General features: G+C 38.5%; 1 protein-coding gene across 10 annotated transcripts in view; it reads left to right on the top strand.

Annotated features, from left to right (window-relative positions):
- The window catches only part of LOC124166034 (dystrophin, isoforms A/C/F/G/H-like), a 957,857-nt gene that overhangs the window by 900,956 nt on the left and 32,471 nt on the right, over positions 1 to 24,430 (top strand). For all 10 annotated transcript variants that reach the window (XR_006866384.1, XM_046543616.1, XM_046543612.1 and 7 more), the window contains 5 exons: positions 118 to 260; positions 394 to 505; positions 8,283 to 8,671; positions 19,458 to 19,631; positions 22,847 to 23,069. Coding sequence is in view for 9 of the 10 variants with exons in the window: in XM_046543616.1 (XP_046399572.1) it covers positions 118 to 260; positions 394 to 505; positions 8,283 to 8,671; positions 19,458 to 19,631; positions 22,847 to 23,069 (1,041 nt within the window). In the remaining variant the exon portion in view is untranslated. The remainder of the gene's footprint in view (positions 1 to 117; positions 261 to 393; positions 506 to 8,282; positions 8,672 to 19,457; positions 19,632 to 22,846; positions 23,070 to 24,430) is intronic.

The raw sequence follows: 24,430 nt of genomic DNA on the forward strand, positions 1-24,430 counted from the left end.
TTTTCATAAATTGTGCAAATTCCATGGAAAAATTTTATGTGTGGGAACAACTTTTGCAAAAACTATTTTTAAGATTCAATTCCTTGAATAGTACATAATTGATTTCTTGCTTCACAGGCTGTCCATTTCTTAAGTTGGTTGCAGCAAGAGCCTCAGAGTTTGGTGTGGCTCCCTGTGCTTCACCGTCTTTCTGCAGCTGAAACAGCCAAGCACCAAGCCAAGTGCAATATCTGTAAAGAATATCCCATAGTTGGTTTTAGGTGTGTATTGTCCAACATCTCATGCAAATCGCTTAGTTCTCTGGTTCTTTTTGAGGTATTGATTTAAACTGATTACGTATGAAAAAAGATTAATGCAATACTCATATGTAATATTTATTCTTCCATTGTACAGGTATCGCTGCTTAAAATGCTTCAACTTTGACATGTGCCAGAACTGTTTCTTTTCTGGTCGTAAAGCAAAGAACCATAAATTGACTCATCCAATGCAGGAATATTGTATGGCTGTGAGTATAGCTTACGGTAGAGTGAATTAGTTATTAATCTTGAAATCATTAGGTGACCTCTCATTGTTACACTGACACATGCAGTGCAGACCACATCAATGGACATGGCATGTGTCCATTCTTATGTAGGGGCTACCTCAATTGACAAGGCTGCTCTTTTACGCCCCCCAGGTCTTCACATTCCCCCATCCACATCCCATCCCATTCTGCCATTCATTTCAGATGCAATTTTGGACTACACAATGTTGTAACTAATTTTGGGTTAACTTAAAAAACTTTGTCTCACATATTGAGCATTAGATATCTATAAAGACTTTAAAAATAACCTAAGAATAATGTTAGCTCTATAAGTTTTGTTTTTGAAGTAATCCTTATTCTCACTTACATTCTCCATCTCATATTTCTCTCATCCATTCAAGGAACGTAATTTAGATGAAGATTTATTTTCATGAATATACTATTCACACTAATTCCATGGGTAAAATTCCTCTGGACTGGAAACCATAAAAACATGACTGAATCTTTGGTTTTCTGTGCCATTGCTCAGGTTACCTACTGTACTATCCATACCCATGGCAATTGCACTGAGGTCCTTGGTTCGAGATGTTAGCCCCTTGTGGTCCATCAAAGCAAAAGAGAAGTCCACGATATATTCATCATAAGTGCTTTTATCTAAGTGGGTAACATGCACAATTTTTTTTAAGCACTAGAATAAGAAGGTCCCTACCTCAAATGTACTGGCCAAAAATTTTGCGGATGAATAATGTTTTTTAACTGAGATATGAGTCCTTGAAAATTATTATTCAACGGCTGTATGATGTCATCGGAGTGCTCGCACCTGACGTCACGGCACGGTATCCACTCATGATAGAGCGAGGAAGTGGATAAAAAATCGGTTGATGTAGGGGCTCAAGTGAAAATTTGGCAAAAATAATTGCTGTTTTAACGTAAAATTGCAGTCTTTGAATATTTTGGGTTGCCATGGCATTGTTGAAAGAAAGAAAGGGGATTGTTTAGGGAGATTTGGAAAGACTTATAAGAAAAAAGTTGATTGCATTGACGAAGAGACTTAAATTGTTTTCAAAGAAGCTGAATCTTCAGGAGAAAAGCGTGTGAAAACCATATTACATCATGTGCAGTCACTCAAGGACCTCTATTTCCTAGACGGGGAAGGCTTTTGCCGGTGTCCAAAAGGGCAAAAATAAGAGTAGAAAGTGGTTGATGACCTACAGAATGGCATTAAATACTTTATCTACATTGTCAATGGGATGTTTCTGTTAGGATGATTTTAACGTAAGTACACTCATGCATCAAGGTTATCATAGGGTTTATCGAATGAGTATTTTTTCTCCATCTGCCACCATGTTTAGGATGTACCACTTATTTCACTTTCTAAACAACTCTAGAAATGTACGTTTAAATCTATCCATTGTAGGATAAAGTATAAATGAATTTAGCTGTAGGTGGCTATTCATGAGAATAAATACTGATAACGATTAAGCCATGGAGAAAAATAAGGAATATACAAGAAATATGAGGCTTGGTAGCAAGTGTAGTCTTCATATCACCACGTTCGAAATGACACTGCTTAAATACCTAATCGCTGTTAAAATGATAAAAAAATTTTCTCACGCCAATGTTTGCTGCAATTAAAAAGAGTGAAATGCTTGTCGCCGCATGATCATAATGAAGACTACACAATATACTGCCATGACAAAGCCTCGAACCCTGGCCCCCCGAATCAGTGCCAGAGACGCTGATCACTAGACCAACCAACTCGTTTGTATGGTGCAGCGTTATTTTGGGATTACACAGCGCTTGTTAAAAATGCGGCTCAAAAATTAATGAATTACAGCAAAACTAATGCCCATTCAATGGAACCACTATCATTACTAAATGAGGACATTTCAATATTCCTACTTAGTTTTATTATTACACAACCCGTTTTGTCGTTACAAACAACATTATCAAGTGTGACAAGTCTTAAAGAGTTCCTCCTTATAAAAATCTTGGTGCTTGAAGGAAGGGTGTAAGGTGGAGGATGGGGTTTGGGTGACATGAAGTGAGGATATTGAAGGCTACCTTCACTTCTTGTCACCCAAACCCCATACTCCACCTTACACCCTTCCTTCAAGCACCATGATTTTTATAAGGAGGAACTCTTTAAGACTTGTCACACTTGATAATGTTGTTTGTAACGACGAAACGGGTTGTGTAAAAATAAAACTCAGTGGAAATATTGCAATGTCTTATTTTAATAATATTAAGAACTTCCACCATATTGTGCCCAACAGCATACAAGAACCACTATCAGGTCAGAGATGTGTTCGCCATTCCGAATGCCATAAAAAATATGGCATTGAAAAAGGTGGAGCAAGGTACGTGGTCTCCCCTTGTTAGTAGCATGATGAACAAACTACATCTATGCTCCCCATTCAGCTGGAATGTTTAACAATGGGGCCCAGACAGCAGTGATTAATACAGTGAACGAACTCCCGCTAAACGAAGAACTCCGTTCAATGAACAAATGCTATTGCTAGGCCAATTGCATATGTAAACACAATAGTGAAAAACCCCGATGAACGAACTCCTCTTTTACGAAAACTCACGATCAACGAAATGAAATTTTGACGTGAATGAGTGAAATTCACCTCTCAATAACCAATTTTTCTGGTTAAATTTTTATTTTCATATGAATAATTTAATATTCGTAGTGTTGGAGGGCCAATCAGAGACTTCCACTGAATAAGCCAATCAGAATCATCGTTATTAACCGTAACCTTAGCCTTCCATGGTGTGTTTCCGCCGACCCTAACTCGCGACTCGCGGCATATTGCGAAAAATATTAATGCTGACTTTTGTAAAATAACTCAATGTCCCAATATTTACACGCTCAAAGATATGAAATCTAGAGCTATGTACTTCGAAGGCATTCTTTTGACGGTTGTTTAAGATGCTTTACAGAATTGCATTGCATAAATTCCAAGAAGCATTTTTTTCACTCGCCACCATCTTGAATAACTTCTTTAAATTATGGAAGATACAATATGCGTGCTAGAAGATGAAAACAAAATTTGCCTCTATTAATTATCTTCAATGTGACTCAGTAGTAACTCTTGTTTCATTCACATTGTTTATTTCAATATCATCTAAACACTAGGAGAAATTTTTGCATTTGCTGCAATCTTGGATAAAAAATATTCACACTTAAGCGATGAAAGCATTGATCTAGACGTTATTTGAATTGAGTGCTTTATTCTAAAGGTTGGTCTCTATCATACGATTGTAGCGATGTCCTAATGTGATGTGAAGCGGTTTTGATTTTCTTCAGAGGAAAAGCTTTGCGATAGCCGTCGATCATTGCATGAAGAAGACGTAGGTCGCAATTAAGTATAACATTCAGTCATCAATACTAGACAATTCTTGCCTAATGGTCGGAAATTGTTAACGCTGCGTCCCAGGGGCCTAACCGAAAATGCTCCATTACCAATGTCAATGGACAAATGTCTTTAACTATCTTTCTGGAGCTGATCCCCATTTCAGGGCCCATCTTACAGGAGCAAGCAAGAAGTTGGGAATGGATACCTGAATGGAAACAGTTCTAAGGACATATTTAATGCTGACGAAGCGTTGTTTTTTTTATAATTTGCTTCCTGACCGTACTCTAAAGGAAGAGGCGGGCCGCGGGGGAAAAATGAGCAAAGAACGTTTTATAGTAATCCTATGTACCAGTAGTGAAGCCTTGGAGAAGTTACCTCCGTTTTTAGTGGGGAAGTACATGAAACCCCGCTGTTTTAAGAATCCTAGAGTCAGTGGAGTACCCAGGAATTTCGTTTGGAGGGGGTTCAAAACATGGGGGGGAATATTTGAAAAACAGGGTACTAACTTAGTATGACGAAGTAGAGAGTTTTAAACCAATTTTAACACTTTTCATGATCGAAAAAACTTCATTTTTCAAAGAAATATTTTGTACCCTCCGGTCCTCCCCCTGGCTACGCCACTATTCCACTGTCGTAACATTTCATGTTTAGACTGTGCCACTGGTGAGATTGATGCCTCGCCCCTGTGGTAACAGCAAAAATTCATGAATGACAGCGGGATTAATTCGGCGGTGGTTGGCGGGAGTTGATGCACTCATGGGGAAAGTAGATTTCTTCCTCAATCGCTGCACAGGCCCCAACATAGGACCAACAATAAGAAATGTGCGCGTTATTTTCTTCCCCTCAACTGCACCAGCTAAGTTGCAACCTTTCGACCGAGGGGTCATTTCTGCGGTAAAGCGGCATTACCGTTGGATTTTAGTGAAGTTTTTGGTTTGTCGAATGCATGTAATGGATCGGCGAAATTGAAGAGGACCATTTTGCAGGTAATGCAGCGGCTTTGCAAAGCTTGGAAGTGTGTCGCACCTTTCACCATATTTAGTTATTTTGCAAAAACCAGGTTTGCAGTCAACAGCATCATCATCGTGGCTTTTTACTTTGAGAACTCATGCATGAGGCCTTTCAAGCTGTTTTCTTATCGGCAGTTGTCTATCCGGTTTGCAGTCAACTGCGACCACGCGATGGAGAGTGATGGGAAAATCCGCGAATCCTGGCAGGATCTCTAAAAATACATGAATATTGAAGGGTCGTTTGATGAGTTCACCAGAGTAGATTCAAATTTAGTTATCTGCAAAGCCAGCAAACTAAGGGTTGCAGAATATAATTTCTTGAAAACTCATTTTTCAAAATTGTGACGTATTTTACTTCGAGAACTCCAGCATAAGATGTTTCTTATCGGCAGTTGTCTATCCGCAATACGATGGAAATGATGCTAGTACAATGAATTACTTACGAAGCCCACGACCGCAAATATTGCAATGGAGTATTCTGGATTCGACTACTATAAAGAAATGCTGCCACCCACTGCGCTTTAATGGGTTGACGAAAGTCGCAACTCGCGTCGTTATGGTACAGTGATCGAAATTTCATGATGAAGCTATAATTGGCGCTGCTACCTTAAATTTATAATAGTAATGGTCAAATCTATCTAATTCTTAATTTTTCAGTGTAAACCTCATGAATACATGTACTCTATTTCAAATATTGTGAATAAAGGGATCGCCTTGCGCTCACCGCTACGCTGCATACATTTTTAAAAATCGATTAAAAAACACGTGAAGTGATTGAATAATACGAACTGAGGCTTCCTAAATGTGGCCCGCGATTTGCACTGCAGTTGAAGAAATCAGCACTGTTTTGAAGTATGCGAAGGTAGAATTAAGATAACGCATGCAGACTTGCTTCAATTTCCGAGCCCCTAGAATGATGCAACGTGCGCATCACCTCCGGGGAATGAACTCCCGATCAACGAAACGGCAAAATTTCAGTCCTCTGAGTTTCATTTAAGAGAGGTTTCACTGTAATATCTGATAATGAGGAATTTCAGATCTGAGCCCCTGGTGTAAGTTGGGAGCTGTCACGCAAAGGGGGGGGGGGGGGGGCATATTTAATCCTGAAAAATTTCTGTGGTTTGAGGCCTTACTTTATGGAATCTGTTCATATTGAATGAAAATTAAAGTATGTTTTTCCACATAAAATATTTAATTGATCACTACCATGGTTTTTGCCTGAAGATGATGCAGGGCGTCAAAGCCATGGTAGTGATCCAATAAATATTTTATGTGGAAAAACATACTTTAATTTTCATTCCACTGAAAAAAGTCATTTTTCGGCTCCGACTCTTTACAAAATGACCTCGAGTGAATGATGCGTGCAGTTTTTAACACATTGCGGCATCCAGCCCTCTGTGCGTTCTAGAACTTTCCACTGGTGCACCATTCTTTTATGAAAAGTGCAAACGCATCAGCAATCAAAAATGTGATTCCTACTCTCATCAAAATCAGCATAATAATAATAATACGTCTTTATTGGGCGAGATTGGGACTAGAAAGTCCCATCTTCCATCTGCATAGTACGGGCATCGTGGCTTTCCTTTCATAAAACCGCACATGCACTGTCTATCAAAATGCATTCCCCAGTATCAGCTCTGCGCAGGCATATAGGAAAGTTCCAGTGACTCAAGCAGAAAAGGTGAATAAGACGGATGAAGAGGACGCCTAGACCGGAAATGGAACCGACCAAAATAATAGGCACGCATAAAAAAAAGAGTGTGAGAACTTAATCGAAAGAAAAATGAAGTCGGGATGTAAGAATGTGCAGTGGGGAACATTTGTGACCTCTCTCTGGCATGGTCCCACATTGTTTTTGCGTCCGGTCAAAAGTTTCTTAGAGTCAGTTGCAGGTCAGTAGACTTGGCAGCTGCTAGAGACTCACAGGCTGCACACTAGGCTTAGATTTCTTGAGCTATTGAGAATAGATACCTTTAAGAGCGACTTGGAGAACATCGTATTAGAAACCCACCATATTTCTCGGTCAGGCAGAAATGATATATTAAGACATATTTTCCCGAACAGATTGGAATGGGAATTTGTTTTTCCTCGAGCAATGAAGGTCTTTGATAAATCCCAGGCATAATTCCGTTTAGAGCATTCCGTTTTTATGTGTAAATGGCTGGTGTTCTAACAACCCTGTGCCAAATGCCTCTTTAGGCGGTTTGTGGGGTAGCATGCAGTGTACATGTAGAGTTCGCCCCAGACTAAACTACAGGCAAGTGAACATCAACACAATGAGTGGAGGGGGATTAGTAACTCTCCCAGTGGCAGCTCACATTTTTTTTCCAATGTATGAATGATTCAACCGCGATTTAACCTGGAACCCTTCATCAGCTAAGCACTCAACCAATTAACAGTATTTATAACACATTTACATACTTCATTTTGCGGAATCACATAACAATATGCAGGGTGAAGAAAAATTTTGCCACAAACTTTTCAACATTGGATCGCTGATGCCAGTAGGAACCAAAATTACCCATAATGCTTAGGTTGCCATTTTTAAACTACAGAAATTTTGAGCCAAGCGCTCTGATTGGCTGCAAGTTCACCCAGAATCCGGATGCGTTGTGTACATCCGGCAGGCAAAGCACTCAGAGTCTTGAATTGTTGTTGAGCATCCAGCAAAAGGGTCAACAGTCGAAATGGGTGAGCCGAAAAATTACTGTTTTCAGGATCAAACGTGTTCCCTTGCAGTGAAGTTGCCTACTTATACCTATAGCGGCTCAGATCCTAAATTTCTCAAAATGGGATATTATTAATCACTGCCGTTTGGGCCACAAAGTTAAAGATTTTGCTGACATTCCAGCTGAATTTAGACAAAAGCACTTATGAAGAATACATCACTGCTACCAATTGTAAGCATGTTTTGGCAAAAAAGTGATATTTATAACATTCAAGATTATGTTGATGAAGTTCACAGCTTATCTAAAGATTTTAATGGTTCAATGATGGGTGAGAATGATGAATAAATATTGAGTGTATGCAACCCACGAGCCACCCAAAATGTCTGCTAGGGGTGGCACATGCTCAAGTGCTTGGTGCGATATCCCGGGAACCAAAGGGCAGAAATGAAAGATATTGGAGGTGATACTCTAAAAATGTCTAGCCAATCATTATAAAAAACAGGAAAGTCATAGAATAGTCCGAGAGTGACATCATCTTCAGTTATGTCCGAAAACACCCAAAAATCCCAAAATTTCAAAACTATTTCCGGGTATCCGATTGCAAAAATAATTTACTCAATTTATTTTCTCACCAAATGGAACAAATATGGGGGGCGTCCCAAAAGAAATTCATAAACTTTAAAAATAAGTAGCACCCTAATGTACCTTGAATTTGCAGACTACTTCTGGAGAGGACGTTCGAGACTTCACTCGTGCGCTTCGGAACAAGTTCAAGTCAAAGCGTTACTTCAAGAAGCATCCACGAGTGGGATACCTTCCAGTGCAGACGGTGCTCGAAGGAGATCCCCTCGAGAGTCCTGCCCCCTCCCCCCACCATCTCGTGCACCAGAACGCCACTCCCCAGCAGTCAGCGCAGTCCCCCCAGGGCACAATCACCCCAGCCAGTGGTCCACCAAATAACCACAGCGTCGTCTCGGCCAACTCCTCAGTCCCGGCCCCTTCTTCTACCACCTCATCCACGGCTGACATGCACTCCAGGCTCGAGATGTACGCCTCAAGATTGGCTGAAGTCGAACTTCGTGGCCGATCACACTCCACTCCAGACTCGTAAGAAAACGTTACATTTTCTCTATGCTGAAGTTCATTAGATCTGCATTATTAATTAAAAATTACCAAGAAGGCATGTACATTAGGTCTTTTTGCAAAAGAATTAATCAATGAAACTGCAAAACACGAAATAAAAACTTGTTGGAAAAAAATTGCATTTTCATAGTCTACATATTTATTTTTAATTAAATTCAAAAGCAACAAAGAAGTGGGTCGATTTTTTTAATCAAAAGTATCAATTAATGATACTACTAAATAGAAGATACTGGACTTGTAAAATAAATGTTAATTTTTATTGGTCAAAATTTATTATTTGCAATTATTATCATGAAATATTTTTATTACTATAAATTATATTGGATTCTTAGTTGTTCATTAAAATGTCCAAATGTAGGGTCCAGAAAAGCATAAAAAGGAAGAAACATGCCAAAAATTGGTATAGTCCACCCTCAATAATACCTCTAACACTGAATAAGGAATCAGCTTTTATATACAATTGTCCTTTTGGATGGACAAAGGTAGGATTTTTTTCAGGTATGAATAGTTTTTAGTATGATTTTGTAGAGATAGAACCTCTAGGTTTTAATAATTGTTTTATATATTTTTTATTTTAAAGAAAGAGAACCACATACAGCATACCGTTGCCATTTTATAGTAGCCAGGTGACAATGCATAAATTAGAGGACAAAAAAGCATTATAACAAGCAGAAACAAGAATTAAATTTACGGAAAAGAGAGCAAGAATCTGCAGTCGCAAGCTACTTGGGTGACAGATAAGATATGGAAAGGCTTCATTGGAAGTGCAAAGGGGTCAGTGTGAGAAGGGAGTGAGTTCAACAGAGAAGCAATGCGGTAGAAAAACGAATGCTTAGTAATTGAAAGTCTAGGAATGGGCGTGTGGATTAGGGTATGAGAACGGGTAGGGTGGGGTGGAACTTTAAAATTGATAATAAAAGAGAGCAATTCAAGGCAGTCAATGGAGGAGTTGAGAATCATATAAATGAGTTTCAAATCAACTGTGAGCCTCTGGGTGGTGAGATTAGGGATGGAGAGCGAGGGGAGAACAGCATTAGTGGACATGTTACGTAAATACTCTAACCTATTTTTTCCTATTTTAGCAAAGAAATTGCACACACAGTCCAGGCATGAGAGGTTGGTTTGTGAAGACATAGACCAGATGGGACAAGAATAGGTGAGAATTGGAAGAGTGATGGAGGAAGAGAAAGTTGGAAGTGCTTGGGAGTCATTAGTTTCAGTGAAGCAGTGCAGGTGGTCTAAGAGGGACATTGCTTCAGCCTTGATGGATTTTTATGGGTAGAGGAAAATTTAATTTATCGTCAGTGATGATGCATAGGCCCATAATTGTTGACACATATTTCAGAGAGTGATTAAAAATATTGTAGTTCAATTGATGAGTTATCTTCTTTGGGGAAATAGACATCACACTACATTTATCTGGATTTAATTTAAGTTTCCAGACCACACCAATTTGGTGTCTGATGTAAAGCATCCTGTAGGTCATGGCAATTGGAAGATTTTTGAATTTCCTTGAAAAATTTACAATCATCAGAACAAAGGAGAGTTTGGGAAGAAGGTTGGAGGGAGTCAAGATCATCAATACGTAAGTTAAAAAGGGAAGGACCAATGACACCCCCCGTGGAACCCCAATTGGCAGAGGAGAAGATAAATCAGAGTTAAGATTAATCAAGTCTATGGCATTATGTTGAAAAACAGCTAAGTTGGTCATGCAGGAGTGGCTTGGAAGAAAACCATGTTGGTATTCAAAGAAATGGTGGGATGTGAAGTGATGGAGTCAATTTAGGGTTATTCTTTCGCAAACAGAAGAGAGAACTGGGAGTGAAGAGACGGATTGATAGTTTGATTCAACATTTTTTGGGCTGGATTTATGCATGGGGATAACATTATCAGTTTTCCATTGTGGTGGAAAAATGCCAAGGGAAAAGCATCGGTTTAAAAGCAAAGTTAAAGGAATGGAGAGTGATTCAGCACAATGGTGAACAAATATCGGACTAGGCCATCAGGGCCTACGGTATGTTGAAGGGGAATTTTCCGTAAATATTGAAGAACTTCAAGGGGGTCTGTTTGGATTTCAGCGAGGCAGTGTCTGGAAATGGGTGCAGGGTTGGTGAGTGGGAAGTGGGCAGAGAGCGGCATCAGAGAAGAATTTGAGAAAGAGGGTCGTCCTGTTTTCTCCAACAGCATTAGCAGTAGTGTAAATACATTTTCAGGGATTCTAGGTTTACTGTGGCAGCAATTTACTAAGGAGCAAAATTTTCTTGGATTGGTGGTAATGACATTCTGGGTGAACTCAGCGTAGTCGCACCGTTGAATGAGCACCTTTGAGTAGCGATGCAGGTCTTTGAATGAGCGAAGGGTATATGTACTCATTTGGGCAGGACTTGTAGAGGTACCATGCGCAGTTCTTATTTCCAAGAATACGCAAGGTCTCGGGCTTGAACCAGGAAGGAAATTTTCTAGTCGTACATTTTACCTTAACCCATTACGGGCCGGGTAAAGAAATACTTGAAAATATTGGCCTTCAAAACAATTTGCTTATGGTAAAAATATTAATGTTGCATTTTCGCAACTTTGGCCAAATAAAAAACTTGCATTACCATATACTGCCATCTCGAAGGAATGTGCCGTTTTTATACTGTCATATATAAGCCTATGCCTTTTTAGGCTATGTATTTGACAGGCATTGTATGATTTGATAGTTAAAATTCGCAATGTCCGGTGAGATGAAGTACTATTTAACCCAAATCCACTATAAAATAGACATAAATAAATAAATAAATAAATAAATATTTTATTGGTCCTGTTGATATGTAGTGACATATATAGGCCCCGTCAATAAAGTGACAGTACATATATAAAGAAATTTAAACAAAATACAGCAATATTACATGTCTTTATACAAGTATTCTTTTACATTGTAAAAACAATTGTCAAGTAAATATTCTTTTAATTTATGTTTAAAACATTCTAGTCTTTGCACATTTTTTATTCCATCTGGTAAATTGTTAAACAATTTGCATCCCATATATGCAGGCCCTTTGCTGAACAGAGAAAGGTTGTGAGTACTAGTTATATAATTAGATTTTTTTCTCGTATCATGATTATGAACATTTTCATTTGTCTTCAAGTTAAATTTACCTCCAAAATTTTTTACCAATAATATTGACTCATACATGTAAATACAAGACAGAGGCATAATCTTCAGTTTTTTAAATAGGTCTCTACAACTGTCTCTTCGTCTTGCATTACAAATAATTCGTATGGCCCACTTTTGTAATTTGAAGATTCGTTCGGATTTAGGGGAATTTCCCCATGCTACAATGCCATATTTCAGTCTACTATATATGTGAGCATAATATAGCGTGATGGCTGTGTCAGTATTTGTTAATATTATCATTCTTCTGATCAAGTAGCAACCAGAGGCAATTGAAGAGGCAAGATAGTCAATATGACTGTCCCAACTGAGGCTTTCATTTAAATACAAGCCTAGGAATTTAGTATCTGTGGTACATCTAAGACTACTGTCCATAAACTTAATGTATGGACTATGGTCAATTTTTTTCTGAAATGGATGAAATAACGTATAGGATGATTTAGTCTTATTTATTACAACCTTATTCAGGGAACACCATGGAGATATTTGAGACAGCCTCCTGAGCTGGTAGAACAACATTTCCTGCCTGCTTTATCAAATGATTGGTATCATCTGCATACATAAATACTTCACCATTTAACGAGTTAGGTAGGTCATTAATATAAACCAAAAATAGCAGTGGTCCCAGGATGGAGCCTTGGGGAACCCCTCTGACAACTTCCCGATAGGAGGAAGACCATTTTTTCATATTACTACTAGAAATAGTTACACATTGCATTCTCTTTGACAGGAAAGATTGTATTAAATCTGCTGCAATACCTCTTAGCCCATAGCAGTGAAGTTTATGAAGAAGAATCACATGGTCAACCGAGTCAAAAGCTTTCTTATGATCGTAGGATATGCAGAGTGTGTGAACGTGCTTGTCTAGACCATCAAGTACAGAATCAAGAAATTTGTAATAATAATAATAAATAATAAATAATAAATTTTTTATTTGTCCAAGGATCTTATGAATACAACATAGATATAAGACACGTCAAAGTAATCAACATAACACTTAAAAATGTAAAAATGGTCAGAGTTCATTTGTCATTTAAAAATTCATTTACACTGTAGTAGCACTTATTAATTAAAAATTTCTTTAAAGAAGATTTAAATTCCCTATTAGAATTAATCAAATTAATACTTTTGGGAAGGAAGTTAAATATTTTTGATCCCATTGCAATGGGACTTTTTGCTGCTATACGTTTTTTATGGAGGGTAACATGGATGTGGCGATGAGACCTAGTTAGGTGCTCATGTACATCATTATTAATTGGTAAATCATTAATATTCTCTTTTATCAGTAAACATAGTTGGTATATATATATACAAGGCACTGTTAACAAATTCAGTTCTTTGAATAAGGGTTTACAAGAATAAGTATAAGGCTTACTCATTATACATCTTATAATCTTTTTTGCATCTTGAAAATTGTATCTAATAGCGTTACAGTTGATCCCCAGAATACAATACCATAAGTCACTCTACTTATAAAGTTGCAATGGTAAACTGACATCATCGCCTTGTGAGGTAAGGATGCTTTTAGGAACCTCACACTATACAGTACTCGGGACAATTTCGAACACAAGTCTTTTACATGGAAGGACCAGTTCCCAGTATTTTCAATTTGTAGCCCTAAGAATTTACAAGTTTTAGTTAGACTCAGTGTATGGTTGTTCAGTGTCAATGTTCCAAAATCTTTGGAATGATTCGGGTTAAACAGCATAGACTGAGTTTTTGCACTGTTTAATTTTAATTTGTTGGAAAGACACCAATTCCAGACTAAATCTAATATATGCTGACCATAGTGATGCACTTCATTGATGTCATTAGCTGAAATTAGGAAGTTTGTGTCATCTGCAAAGAGGACTGGTTTGACATGGATGCTATTAACAATCAAGGGCAAGTCGTTAATGAATATCAGGAAGAGTAGAGGACCCAAGATGCTACCTTGAGGGACACCTGACGTTATCTTGTTTTGGTTTGATTTACATAGTGTGTCACTAAGTCTCATTTCAACACATTGCATTCTGTTGCTAAGGTATGATTTTAGCCACTCCAGTGCGACTCCTCTGATTCCATTTTGGTGACACTTGTTTATGAGTATGGAGTGATTAACCATATCAAATGCACAAGAGAAATCAAAAAATAATGCCAAGACCTGTTTGCCATTATCCAAAGAATTTGAAATAAAATTCCAGGCAGTGATGAGGGCATCCTCTGTAGAACGTCCTTTCCGGTATCCCCACTGAGAGTTAGAAAGAATTTTGTATTTTTCCACAAAAGAAAGTAATCTGTTGTAATATATACGTTCAAAAACTTTAGAAAGCTGTGTTAAAAGTGAGATAGGCCTATAGTTGGTTATATCATCCTTATTACCTTTGTTTTTGTACACAGGTATTACTTTGCTCAGTTTTAGGGGTTCTGGAAAGATCCCTAGCCTCAGCGATTCATTGACTAAAAATAGTAATGGTTGCACAATAAGTTCTTTTAAATCCGCTACTAGTCGACCAGGTATATTATCAACTCCAGGAACTGAAGAGTTAGATAATTTATCTAAGCACATTAACATTTCTTTTTCATCACATGGATAAAGGTAAAGGGAATGCACTTCACTGGTGTAATCTAATAAACAATGGTTGTTATTATTGTTTATGAGCTGGGATTTAGTTAAATTACAAAAGGCTTCGTTGATTCGATTGCATACTATATTTGGATCAGTTATTAAAGAACCATCGTCATTGAAAAATTTTGGTACGCATGGGTTTCGTTTTTTTCCGAGCTGTGCATTGATAATTTTCCATGTTTCCTTTGTCTTATTTTGTGCTTCAGTTATGCGTTTGTTATTAAAAGATTTTTTTGAATATTTTAGTAAAGCAGTATACTTCTTCTTTGTCTTTTGAAAATCTAAGAACAATTCATTATTCTGGGAATTTTTGTATCTATGTGCTTTTTCTTTTACAATGCGTGACAAATTAATTATTTCCTCAGTGAGCCATGGTTTTTTACATTTGTTTTTCCTATTTTTAATGTTGATGGTGACGGTTGGAATGCAACACTCTATATGATGGAGCAATTTGTCGTAAAAGATCTCAAAACTATTCTCAAATGAGTGAGATATATAAACATTTTCCCAAGTTTCCAACATTAGAACGCTTTTTAGAAAATTTATGTTCTCCTTTGAGAACACCTTGGTGGTAATTTTACAAGGTCTGACACTCTGAAGTTTCAAATCAAACGTCGACATGATCATGTGATGGTCGGATAAACCAAGGTCAACAACAGTGGATACACTCTTATTATGATTATAATTTGTTATCATATAGTCAATTAATGACTTAGAAGTCTTTGTCACGTGAGTTGGTTCCTCAATTAAACATAATAAGCCATATGATTTCACAATGTTCAGTAATTCCGTCCGCTGTGGTGAATCCACTAAATAGTCACAATTTAAATCACCAGTTATCACTAGAATTCTTTGGTTAACATAAAAGTGCAAGTAAACATGTAAAAAGCAAGCTCAGCAGAATGCCCTTTTAAAAAGCCAAATTGGGACTTAGATAAGATACTATTTTTTATTAGAAATTCCATTATTCTGTTAGCAATTATAGTTTCAAATATTTTAGAGAATACAGAGATTTTTGATATAGGGCGATAATTATCCATTACCTCGTGATCCCCATTTTTGTATAGAGGCATGACAACTGAAAATTTCAATTTCTCGGGAAATACACCTGAAGACAGAGAAGCATTGATAATGTGGGTAATGGGAGCTAAAATATATTTACTGCAGTTCCCCTTAAGGAGTGAGCATGGCACCTCATCCCAGCCAGCTGAAAATTTTTTGCTAATTTTGTTTATAATTTGTTCCACTTCTTTTTCACAGGTTGGATAGAGATAAATGTTTTTGGCTACTGATGTGACTATGTTTTGGCCTCTAGGTGATTGGGGAGCAAGATTTGTGGGCAAGGCATTTTCAAGGGAGCTAAGAAAATGGTGATTAAGATGGTTGGCTATATCACTGTGTTTAGACACCAGTTCCTCATCAACAAGGACTGAGTCAATAAAATTTTTTCTCTGTGATTTACCAGAGTAGTTGTTGATGATTTTCCAAGCTGATTTGGATTTGTTTTCAGAAGAAGAAATGGAGTTAACGTTGAAATTTCTTTTAGTATCAGTTATTAATTTGGAGTAGAACTTTTTACAATTTGAATACTGGTGTTTTATTCTATTATCATTAGTATCTCTAAATCTTGACCAAAGGAATTTTAATTCCTTTGATATACGAGAAATCTCTGGGGTTACCCAAGATTTATTATGGAGCTTTCTTGATTTGGTTGCTTGTAGAGGAAAGCAGCCATTGAAAATAGTGAGAAAAATATTGAGAAGAGTGTCAAACTTTTCATTGACAGAATTAGTGCAACAGACAGGTTTTTTGCAAAATATTACAAAATTCATCCTTTGCTTCTTTTGTAAAGTACCTTTTTTTAGGGCGAGTTTCACTGTTGGTGCTTCACTTTCACACATGCATTAAGGTTTGACAGAAATGAGTCAAAGCAAATATATTACACAGAAGAGAATTATTATAGTTTTTAATTGATATTTTTATCATTACTGACTGAATTACAACAAATAATGACTATTTATTAAATAAATGAAAGCATTTTGTGTGCAATGGCACACATAATATTGTACATTCATGTACAGTTGTACGCTGTACGATTGTACGCTGTCGGCACCTTCTTCTGGTCTCACTTTTATTTTTAATTCTATAGCCGAATTCGTCCTTCCTTACTTTGCAAATCAGCAATAAATTATAAGGCCTACCTTTTTGTATATTTGGAGGTGAATTGCATCGGGGTACATTATCTGCTGATTCATTCACTTCACTTTTTAGGTGCATCCCTGCTAGACACGATTTGAGGTCTACCAGTAACATTTGACTTCCGTTTCAGAACCTGTACAATTTCCAGGTGTTAGTGCAAATGCTGTCCAGTAGGTTGATAAGCAAGGGCCACTACCATTTTTTCCCCCATATTCTAGAGGGGTAATTTGCATTTGCATTATTGTGTAGGCGTGCCTCAAAATGTGACCTACTAAGTCTTCTGCCTAAAGTTTTTAAGGAGGCTTCTCTTTTCTCCCACTCTTCTTAGCACTTCCTCGTTACTTACACGGTCGATCCATTTTACCTTCATCATTCTTCAGTAGCACCACATTTCGAATGCCCACTCGTAGCACGCAGCAGTAAATTTAGTGCACCCTCCAGAGCAAAATACCCCGCGATCTTTTCCATGTTCACAGCTGAGGTACCGACATGACGGCGCAATGCTTACGAGTAAGAAATGCAAACAGGAGCATTGTAAAAACACGTCACAAAGGGAGAAACTCTCCTGCCTCCCATTTGTTTTTGACCTTGGTTTTTCGATGACTGACTCACGCTGAAAACCAAGGCCACTTGCAGGGCCTTGGTTTAAAGGCTAAAGGGCCTTGGTTTAAAGGCTAAAGGGCCTTGGTTGGCAGAACTTACAAAAAATATTGGGGGGCCCAAACCGGGGGATCTTGCCGGGGACATTTTATAAGTAGTGAGTTTAAAGTTTTTTAAGCATTTTGAAATATTCATGTGATCAACATTAGAACCCTGATAACTCGAATCTTGATATCTGGACTCTCCGGGGAAAATTGACAAGCCTGGCACATTTTTTCCTCACACCCATAACAAATTTTTGAGGGGGCTCGGGCCCCCTCAGGCCCCATGGAGTCAGCGCCACTGGCCACTTGGTTCCTCTTGGGCTTGCGATGGGGGAAAGGGAGGAGGGGAAGGTGAGAAGTTTGTGTAAGAGGCGCACCCCCATTTTTGGCTGCAATTTCTGGGAAAAAAGGTGCGCCTCTTACATGCGCTTATATGGTACTTTCCTTATATCATCTTCTTCAACTTCTTCATTCTCATAGTCTGTCATAGGCATGAAAACCTCTGCCACAACAGTAGCTGCTGGCTTAGTCTCTAACTTTACCATAGCTATCCTTTCATGGCACTGTAGGAAGTTTTTCATGTGCATTGCGGCGCTCTTTCAGAGCATTATCCCAACCCCAGCGTTACTTTTTACAGATCTTGTGTGCATAATCCCATAGCTTTGACTCCAATAGTCTTCCTACCCCGGCCAATTTATTTTGCTGATTACTAGCATGTCGAGATTCAATCTTTGCATTTCCACCTTAAGGTTTTCTGGCTTAGTACAGGTCCTAAGTCATCTCACGTTCCATGTATCTATCCTCGTAACTTTATCACAATTTACTAATATACTCTCTTGGGTAGTCCCCACCTCGAGATCAAAGTGGGCGACTAGTTTACCTCCGAAATGTTTTATCTGAGAGAATTCCATCATATCTGATTATTTAAAGTTAGAGTAGCTGAGACTCCTTGGGATAATAATGTGGTGGTTTCCACTTGCCTACCACATCGCAGCACTGCAGCCGTTTAAGTAAATGTTATCACGCCCGTAATGAAATGAGTGTCAATTTACTGACCACCATGTCCTCCACCTTCACTCATGTGAAGAACACCTGCTACCCTCTCCTCCGGGTGATGGGAGGCATAATTGTTGGCAGCCTCCTGTCGCCAAGTCACAGCATCTTCACAAGTTTAATGTATCTTTTAGATGGCCTTTCAGACCCATACCAACACAGAATGCCATCGCTTTTTCTCTACAACTGCTTATTCAACAAGTAAACTTGCTCATCTCGCAGCTAACCTCAATATCTAGAGGTGACCCACCATCTGCAACGACGTAGACACACTCGGTGGCTATCCCTGTGGTAAAGTTTATGAGTGTCAGAGAAAGACTACTTGCTGTTACTAACAGAGGAAGATAACCATGTTTCTGTTAAAGTAATAGCATCAAAATGAGACAGTTTGTGCATATGAGAATCACAAGGTGAGAGTTTATTTTTGATGCTTCTTACATTTTGGTGATACACATGAAAAAGATCACATGGGGAAGGAAGGACCAGGGTTAACTTTCACATCACCAGACAAAAGCATCACAAGTAAATTAAGCATTATGCAAATGGGGTATGGGTGGGAGATAGATGGCCTCTACAGTCCACGTAATCTCCGGTACAAGGTTGACAGGACGTTGGGGAACACAGCAAGACCACTCAATTGTAAGGCCAGAAAATAAAACTTCCTGTAGTTGAAGTACACTTCATCCATAGAAAGCACTGTTGACTGACAGGATTTTGGCACCATACGAACATGAAGATGCAGAGAAATGTTCTCAAAGAGAATGAAACTGATACATAGGTGAAACACACTGTATACATAAATGCGGAGCAACTGAAGGGCGTGTAATGCACCTCAGTGCCGTCTTGATATTTTGAAATTTGAAGAAGTTGCCTTAATTTCCTGAAAGAAACTGTTATTTGTCGAGGTAGCTCTTGTCAGAACTGACTGATAGTGGTGTAGTCTCTAGGTTGATAGTGGTGTAGTCTCTTCATGATCTTAAAATAATTAACATTCAACTAATTAATTACTCAGGTTTAAGATTTTTTGTGAAATTTTTACTGTTTCATGCATATACATCCCATAAATAAAATCTTTTATGCATATATTAGGGATGACGAACATCAGCTGATTGCTCAGTATTGTCAGTCCCTGAATGGAGATGGCTTGAGAGGAGTTCTGGGGGAGTCACTTTCCTTGTCATTGCCCAATGTACCACGATCACCTGTGCAGATCATGGTTGCCATTGATGCTGAGCAAAGAGAAGAATTGGAGGCTATGATTCGGTAAGTGTTGTTGTACTTCATATTTGTAATGTGTGCATGTGTATGTGTAATTTAGGATACTTGAATGAAATATCTGTTTGGCATTAGCTTTTCTGTCATTTTTGTTGTCACTATTTACTCCATAGTACATTCTAGCAACAAGACAGACCTTTTAAATATTCTTCCTGCTTTTAATATCAAAGCACGTAACCAATTATTCTCCCACCAAACTTGCTCACTCTACTCAAACAGTTATAAATAGCATCCTTACAAATATTAATCACAGACATGTATGCACCCAGGTAATGGATGGGCTTCTCTCTGATCATCTTCCCATAATCACAACTATTTACTGCAATGCAAATCCTGAAATCAAGAACCAAACCAAAAGAGATCAAAATGTATCACACTTCCTACTAACTCTCAATTCCTAGGACTGGTCTGATGTATTAAATGCTAAATCCTTTGGTAGGAGTGTAAGATTTCACTTTTTCCCGGCGTATGATGGCGGTGAATTCTTCTCAGGTTTCCATCGGGGTGAGCTCCATCTCCATCGCTGCCGACGTTTCGATAGAATCCTTTTCTATCGTCATCAGGGCCGATGACGATAGAAAAGGATTCTATCGAAACGTTGGCAGCGATGGAGATGGAGCTCACCCGGATGGAAACCCGAAAAGAATTCACCACCTTTGGTAGGAGCTTCCAAAGTTTCTGATCGGTTTTCCTGCATCATTTGAATGTATTGTTTCCCATTGAAACAAGAAAAACTCATTCTCTCAGGAAGAAAAAGTCCTGGATCATTAATAATTTGGGATGGGAAGTTTGAATAGTCGAATCACTGAATACATACCTTGAATAATGAGCTTTTTACACTATTATGCTACACTACGATGACACAAAGTTATCCATTATTCGAATTTCAAATACACAGCACAGATCGTCCATGATTCCATTTCAATCCGTTGCCAATAGATACATCTTACATGAAGGTTTTCACATTTGATTGGTTCAATTCTTTACTAATATTTTTACAAAAACTTATCATTGAAAATAAGCATTAGAATACGTATGATCCAGATGACTCCACAATAACAACACTAAGATGAATGTATGTGTTCACATGTTCTCTGTGTTGCATGAAAAATAACACATTTATTCACGAAAGGCATGAGCAAAGAAATAAACATTCAAACAAATTGTAATATACTTGTAGCACTCAGGAAAAGGGAAGTTAGTGGGGCAGGATTGGGCAACTTACAGCTAATAGGGTGGTTTCCTATTATTTTTTTATTGCCTAAATCGAAAGATTATTACTCCTGGAGTACGTATTTCACACTTTTAGATTTTTAAATGACGATATCTATTTTTCGCGATTAAATGGAAAGTGAAAAATTTCAAGCACGCGAAAACGCGACGCGTAAGTATGAATGCCGGGAAATCTCTCCGTGTGACGTATTTCTTGTTCCCGCTGCCGCCCTGTGAGGTGACCTTGAGGCGAGGCTTAGTGCTGATATGACGCAGGCTGCTAGGGGGTAGCTGAGTACCCTGCTGGCTGGTAGCGCTTGGCTTAAATAAGGATCATTAATACCTTATCAAATGAAGAAAACTTTCTGACCTTAGCTAGTTTTAATAGGTGATTATAAAGACACCTCTCCCTGAGCTCTGCGCCTCATGCATGCATTGGTAACCTCAGACGATGTATAACTCCTATCTTCTCGTATAGAAACTAGGTCCCTGTGACGTCACGTGGAGTGGCATCGCATGGGTGCCAATCTGGCCCTTTTCAAATGAGGATAAAAATGAACCATTGCCATTCGTCTAAACCGGTATTTCTAAAACGAAATAATTTGTATATTATGAATACACTGATGGTGGATAACGAATCGCAATCAATGCCTTTCGTTTTCTTCGATGAAGGAAACTACCATATTGGCTTTACAATATTATACAAAACACAAAGAATCTTCTCGATCAAATAAGACACATTGAACTTGAACACAAGCTCACCACTAATTGGCTTTACACTATGATACAAAACCAAAGAAAAAATCATCTCGATCAAATAAAACTAATTGAACTTGAACACAAGCTTGCAATTAATTGATGTTATGCAATTCACGGATTGTTACAGTACGTGGTTTGAAGAGGGCTGATTGGGAATAAGACAAGGTCGAACCACCTCGAACAAACAAAGGGGGGAGGAAAGGGAACGTTGCTTCGTACTTCACCGTTGTGTTGGGGAAATCTCGTCAGGAATGGAGGGGGGGTGGCGTCGTATGACAGACTTCTCGTTGTGCCGGGTGTTCTGGTTGGGTGGATCGGCTACAAATTCTCTGGTGTAGAATCCCACAATGGTTGACAGCGACGGATCTGTCGTGAGCCTCTGGATCCGTTTTCCTTTGGGGTGGTGTGAATACCAAGATTGGTGGTCTCTCGCCAACTCTCGCTGCCTCAACCTCGCTGAGGATGTCGTGGCTCTGCCGCTGCCGAGATGACCCCATAGCCCAAGCCAAAAAAATGCTTGACTTCACTGAGTTTCAAGTCATTCTGTCTTACCGTGAGAGGGGAGGGCGGTAGCTTCACAAATGCACTCTTAGCTAATGTGTTGAACTCACGCTCGTTGATGCGCAGGGTTTGAACATTCTTCACACACGTGCACTTGCAATACTTAAAATTATCATATACAAAAAACATTTAGAATTAAACAACAAAAAAAAGGGGGAGGGACGAAATGGGAAAGAGTGCTGCTCACCAAACGGTAACAATGAGAATAAGTGCTCTGCCATTATAATGCTATTTCATATATTTGTAATATACTCATAATATGTATTGCCTCTAATACGTGCCTTGTATCTTGTTCATTATTAATATTCTAGATCGTTATGCAAATAAAGCCAACATTATTATTTTTATTCTTGTTATCAAAATCGAGGAAGAGGTGGATTTCTAGAAAAGGAGCTTATCTTGAAAAAGGATATGTATGAATTAAGATATGTTTGTATGAAAAATTTGAGAATGTAGTCTCTGATGTTGTGCAGTGGATGCATTCTTGCAAAACACTTTCTTACAGATCATACTCTCCCCCTCTCCCCTTTGCATGGCGCTGACACAGACGGACGGGTGCTGCTGCTTGAAAGCCAGACCCTATTAGTTAGTTGGCTACAATGATTTCTTGTCAGAAATTTGGTTTGAAATTGATCTGTCTGTGTTGAGTAAGTGTCATTTGTGGATTTCAGGGAGTTGGAAGAGGAAAATTCTCAGCTGCAGAATGAGTATGAACGTCTGAGAGCCAAGCAGACTCCGGGATCGACTCCCGAAGACTCAGTCTCCACGTTGGGGATGTCTCCTGTGTTGCACCAGCAGCAGCACATGCTCCAGTCCCAGCCCCATCACCTTCAGCAGCAACAACTTCTGCTTCAGCAACACCAGTTGTCGCAGGGGGGAGGCCGAGTGCATTCGGTGAGAGCTTTAATTGAAAGAGGCATTCTTTGCCCTAGAAGCAGGGACACACATGCATGTAGAGATAGGTTTTGCCTGAATAATGTATTTTGGGTTAAAAAGTAGGGATGTGCGAGTACTTGAAGATTCAAGTTGAGTCGAGTAGTTGGTACTCGACCCGAAACTTTCGAATTACAAATGTTGAGTCGATTGTATAGTTATGGTTACAGAGCTGTGGAGGCCAGTGAGTTCAGAGATCTTCCAACAGGAGGCACTATGGCAAAACTCGTGTAATATCGTTTTTAAAGTCAATAAATCCTTCTTATGCCTTGGCCTGGAAGTTTCAGCTTGCTGTATGCGTAGCAGTCAACCATTACAGTAGTCTACGTGGGTGCCAAATACCTTTTCACGACCAAGGCCAACTGTCTTCTGACGCGGTGGCGAATTCACAGTAATCCCAGTGGACCACTTCATCGGTCATACTTTCTAATCTGATACTTTTGTGTCCGACCCTACTTAATTTACTCCATTAACGCCATGAGAATACGTAAAAATGGTTTAGATTTTCTTTTTAAAATTATGTAACTTATTGGTTTTAGCAGACAATGTCAGTTTTTCTGTGTGTTTTATGTTACAAGTGGTGTCATCTTTTAGCTATTTTGAGTACTTCGTATGCCTGACGTTAATTTTTGTTCATTCCTTTGTTGCATTTAGTTTTCTTCTTGAACTTGCAAAACAAAAGTTTCTAAAGTTGAAACAAATTGAGAAATAAAGAAATTTTTGGTCTACTAAGCTAAAGCTAAATTCTATAGTCCAATTGCTACATCCTCTTAAATTCCATGAAGATTCAATATCCATAAAAATGGTTGAAATAATTCAATAAAAGTTCCCAAGGTTTTCAAATCTTGCAATTTTGGCAAGAACCCCTGAGATAGCATATGTTAGCCCACCCGCACTACAGGAGGGAATTTCAAAAGCACGTACGAATAGAGTATTTGCACCTTTTTGGTGAGGCCTGTTAAAAATATCAGTTTGGTTTAAATAAGCAAAATTCCAATTCCTACAGTCGTACGACCATGGGTGAATTTGTTATTAACAAATAAACATTCCAAAATCAATGTTGCGCTTAAAACACTCCGCCGCCATGTCAGACGGCTTGTGACGTCAATCCCCATACTCAACTGACTGCAGTTCCTCCGATCACCTGCGATTGATGGAAACCTTGTTTATTGTTGTTTACGAACACTGAGGTGAATCTGACGGAATAAACCACCTGTCCTACTATAAATTAGTGGTATATTTCGTACAATAATTCTTTAAGTTCGTAGCCATGAGCGAAGATAGATTAATGGCTTGTAGGACAAAATTCCGGAATGAATATT

The sequence above is a fragment of the Ischnura elegans genome, chromosome 9 (genome assembly GCF_921293095.1).
Source record: "Ischnura elegans chromosome 9, ioIscEleg1.1, whole genome shotgun sequence".
NCBI lineage: Eukaryota > Metazoa > Arthropoda > Insecta > Odonata > Coenagrionidae > Ischnura > Ischnura elegans.